The sequence below is a fragment of the Catharus ustulatus genome, chromosome 4, assembly GCF_009819885.2.
Source record: "Catharus ustulatus isolate bCatUst1 chromosome 4, bCatUst1.pri.v2, whole genome shotgun sequence".
Taxonomy (NCBI): Eukaryota; Metazoa; Chordata; class Aves; order Passeriformes; family Turdidae; genus Catharus; species Catharus ustulatus.
The window spans coordinates 3,774,615-3,779,418 of NC_046224.1; the positions used below are offsets into that span (position 1 = coordinate 3,774,615).

The following is a 4,804-nucleotide window of genomic DNA, read 5'->3' on the forward strand; positions in this document are numbered from 1 at the left end:
ATGAATGCAGCCAGGATCTGCCAGGTCTATGACAACAAATATCGCTTTGCCACCCTGTATGACAGAGACAACAGAATTCCAGTGTACTCTGCTTACATCTACCAGCCTGGAAATGGAGACAGTTCCGACTCATGGTTTGTTGAGCCTCAGGTGAGTTTCTCTCTTACTGCACATCACCCTGCACTCACTCACAGAATGGCTCCAGTATTTAAATTACCCCTTCTACTTTCTACCACCCCACTACGCACATGCAAATGGACACACACTGGATGGGAATTTTATCCTTTTACTTCAAACACCTGCACCACGTGGTCCCTCTGATGCATCTGAGACATCAGCAGGAGGATGAGATGAATCATATCCCAAAGGAGCCCAGTTTTCTGCCTTCACCTGACAGCAACAGCAAATTAAATTAATTTGCATTACATTACAAAGTCCAATGATTCCCCTCCCTGTGCCCTGCTGGGGTAGGGGACCAAGTGATGGGGAAAAGGCACCCAAGAGAGGCTAAACTTGAGGGACCACCAGTCCTGCTGGGACCTGATACCCACTTTACTCTGAGCTTGTTCTGCAGCCCTGACAGAGCTTAGCTGCTCCCAGTGAAGAGTCAAACAGGCTTTGTGAGGGCTGTGAGAGAAGTGAGGAGAAACTCAGAAGGGGCTGAGATGGCCCAGAGACAAAGCCTTGGGGGAAAAGGCACTGGGGATGAGAGGGTCAGCTTAAGTGTGGAAGGATTTCTGGAGTGATGTTTGAGGCAGTGAAAAGTGAGGAGCAGCAGTGTCAGTCGAGTCAGAAGGGTGTGATCTGCATGCATGGGCAGTGAGCCCTGAGCACCTTTGGCTCAGGCTTGGCCCAGAAGAATCCAGCAGACAGACAGAACTCCAAAGCTATGGAGCCCTCACAAATGTCCTTCAGACCTCCAGGAACACAGGCCAGACCAATTAAGGAATAGAAGGGCAGCAAATTCAGGACCTTTTCATGGGCAGAGTAGGGGGAGAGTTTTGGGGGAAATATGGTAGATCATAAAGTCCAGTTCCACAGGAAGGCTAAATATGCTTCCCTACAGATGAACAACAACCTGTTGAAGTTATGAAAAAACTAATCATTTGCACTTGTTACTCACATGAACATGAGCAATTAATCTGCTCTTGCTCCACTGCAGCCTCCACATTAGTGAGGCATAAAAACTTGCGCCACTTTATAGAACCATAGAGTGGTTCTGTGTTATAAGGAACATTATAGATCATCTCATTCCAAACCACACATAAAATCACAGAATCACAGAATAACAGTGTGGCATGAGGGGATCCAGGGAGAGCCCAGGGCAGATCTGGGCTATGGAGACAGGAGGAAAGGGAAGCAGATTTGGCAGGGAAGGTGTCTCACCAAAGTCATCTTTCAATCCTAGGAGTGGGAAATGCTCCTTGTCTCATGCATCCATCCATGCTCCCAGCACTGGCTGAAGGCTGGATCACGAAGGTTACAAGACAAAATGAGAGCAGTCACATTCTGAGCTGCTTTCTAAAGCTTTTGTGTTCATGCAGGAGGGGCATTTCTATGATTTCTCTCTGACTCATCCATTTACCTATATTGAGATGAGAAAAAATGGGGTTTTGACAATCAGAGATGTGTGCTCCATGATAATCTGTTTCATTACATGCATCCTCAGTACTGACACCTTTTCCTCTTCTTACCCTGTCAAGCTAATCAAGCACAATTATCGCAGGGATATGGATACACAGGATTCCATCATAGATACCTATGGGATCACTCCAGCAGATATTGGCAAGAGTCAGGCTATTGACAAAGACTACAGTGATGCCCAGGGTCTGGACCGTTGTCACTTGTGTCCCAGTGGACACCAAACTGGTGATGACAAGAAGGCTACCTTCACCCTCACCAACATAGTGCCCCTCTACAGCAAACTCAACCAAGGTGGCTGGAGAATCTATGAGGACAAAACGATGACCCAGAAAACCAAGGGCTGTGACAAAACCTATGTCATCACGGGAGCTGTACCTGGGAACACCAGCATCTCCAATGAGAGGGTTAATGTACCCAGCCACATCTGGTCAGCTGCCTGCTGTGTGAAGGGCACAACACCCATAAAGGCTTGGGGGGCCATCGCTGAGAATGACAGGAACAGTAACTATGTGAGGGACCTCGAGCTCTGGGACCTGGAGAAAATGTTGTCTGGGCTGTATGGGAAACTAGGGATTACTCTGTTCAAAAATTCCTGTGCCAAGGAATAAGTCTCACATCCTTGATGGAAAAGGCTCAGGAGCTTTTCTCACATGTCACAGAATCACAGAATCACAGAGTGAGTTGGTTATGATGGACCTTAAAGCCTTCAAGATCATCTCATTTTGACCTGCCTGCCATGGGCAGGGACACCTTCCACTGCCCCAGGTTGTTCCAAGCCCTCCCAAGCCTGGCCTTGAACGCTTCCTGGGATGCGGCAGTCAGAACAGCTCTGGGTATCTTTTGCTCATACCACAGCCTGCTCCCAGCAATTTACTTCTTTAGAATATCCCATCTAAGCCTGCCCTCCATCAGTGTGAAACCATTCCCTCTTGTCCTGTCACTCCATAGCCTTGTCCAAAGAGCCTCTCCAGCCCTCTTAGACATCCTGTAGGTACTGGACTCTCTGGAGTCTTCTCCAGGCTGAACATGCCCAGCTCTCTCAGCCTCTCTCCAGAGCAGACGGGCTCCAGCCCTCAGAGCACCTTCATGGCCTGCACTGGACTCCACTCCAACAGCTTTGGATCCTTCTGGAGCTGTGGGCCCCAGAGCTGGAGGCAGCACTGCAGCTGGGCTCTCAGCAGAGCAGAGCACAGGGGGACAAATGTCCTGTGCACCTTCTGTGCTGCTTCCTTGTCTGGTGTGTTTGCAGCTCTGTCCCTCAGGGCACCTCCTCCTCTGCCCAAAGGCACAAAGCCGTGGCCAGAGACTCCAGCTGCTTTGCTTTGCTGCCCATCTCAGGAGAGAGCTCTCAGGGACGAGTCCTCTCCTCCTTAGCTCTCCCTGACAGTGTGCAGCTGACTTCTCCTTCCCCTCCTTAGCAAGGCTGTGCCACCAGGGCACCTCAGGCTGCCCAGACATCTTGTCTGGACATCTCCATGTCTGCACATACCCAAACCCCAACCATGATTCTGGACAACCTGCTCTGGCTCATCCTGATTGAGCCTGGATTGTGGACTAGAAGATCTTGAGAAGTCCCTGCAAAACCCAACAATTCAGTGATTATGTGATCCTGGGACATGCTTTTGTTTGCTTGCTTTTGAAAGTACACCTTGAGAGCAGCACCTGTTGTATGAGACAGGAAGGCTTTGGCATCAGATACATAGAAAGCTTTGAGCAGCCAATGCTAAATTCCTGTGATGCACTCCTTGGATTGCTTCATTCTCTGCTCTGCTTCTGAAGCTTTTCTGCAGATTTATGGGAAATTGGTTTGGGAAATGCATACAATGGTTGTAAAAGATCAATGTGTGCCACATCATGTAGTGTGCAAGAGCTTACAATAAAAGTTATTTGCTGCAGTGCTGGATTGCAGGGTCATGTCTTATATAAACCACAAGTTTTTTCTCAGTGAAATTTCTACAACCACCAGTGATGTCACAGTGCCCAGAGCATCCTTGCAGGACACTGGGTGTCCAGTTGCAATCTGAGGATGACATAACACCCACATAAGTGTCACCATCAGACACCAGTTATTCTCCTTTGCAGACACCTCTGCTGTACCTCAGGGGGCTCCTGACTGCTCACGCACCTCTGCACGCTGGCTGGGACTTGAGACCACACTCATCCTCACTATTGCTCATCCCATACCCACTATCCCCACTTTCCAGGCTCTGGATGCATTGATTGCTTGACCAACTGTTGTGGTTTTACACTGGCCAAACACCAGACACTCAGAAAAGCTGCCTTCTCACCCTCCTCAGCCACAGCTGAAGAGAGGAGGGAAATAAAAAAATTAATGAAGGGTTCATGAGCTGAGGTATGGACTGCCTCCAAAGGCAAAAAAGGCTCAACTTAGAGGTATAATGTGAGTATATTACTAAGAAAAGCAGAGGAGGACAGTGAGAAGTAATATAGCCCTTAAACATCCCTTTGCTTCCCCCAACCCTTCCCTCTGTCCCACCTATCACGATCCCCGCATATCTCAGCAGAGGTCGTGATGGTTCATTTGACCCCAGGGTGCAAAAGACAAATGAGAAGCGACTTGAATTTTATTCAGTAACAAGCAGCAATACAGTTTATTAAGTGCCAACAACTCAGTTTGCGATAGAGGGAGAGAGATAAAGGAAATGAAGTAAAAGGGGAGAGAGAGACAGAGAGAGAGCATGGGGGGAAAAGCTACCAACAGATGGGACGTCGTCCTCAGGTCATCGGGCAATGTCTTCCATCTGTGGGGAGAGAGAGATTTCAAAAGTCTCTTCAGAAAGTTTCCAAGGTGAGTGGCCTCTGGCCAAAAGGTGGGGAGATTTATGGACTATTGTGTTCAGAAGCTGTGGCTTCAAGAATCAGGTGGCAGACAGATCACTACAAGCAGTACTCCACTTGGGAGCAGTGTACCATGGAAGCAGCAAGCTCAGGTAAGCATGCTTGTACACAGTCCCTTGGCAAGCATCCACCCTGGCCAGGCCAGAAAGTCCTGTAAAAGCCAGAGGTGGGGTCCTGGGGTCTCAAAGGGTCTCAGGATCTCTGATGATGTTTGTGAGGCAGATCAGGGAATCTTTGGACCGAACCTTACACCACCATCACAGGGAGAAAGAGTGTGGCAGGTTTGGTCCATTCATCACCC

At 48.8% G+C, this 4,804-nt stretch overlaps 1 protein-coding gene across 1 annotated transcript; it reads left to right on the plus strand.

Annotated features, from left to right (window-relative positions):
* On the plus strand, positions 1 to 2,252 carry LOC116995161 (endonuclease domain-containing 1 protein-like). The gene is made up of 2 exons (XM_033057553.1): positions 1 to 150; positions 1,704 to 2,252. The coding sequence occupies exons 1-2, from the start codon at positions 1 to 3 to the stop codon at positions 2,250 to 2,252; spliced, it is 699 nt and encodes a 232-aa protein (XP_032913444.1).
* The last annotated feature ends 2,552 nt before the right edge of the window (positions 2,253 to 4,804 follow it).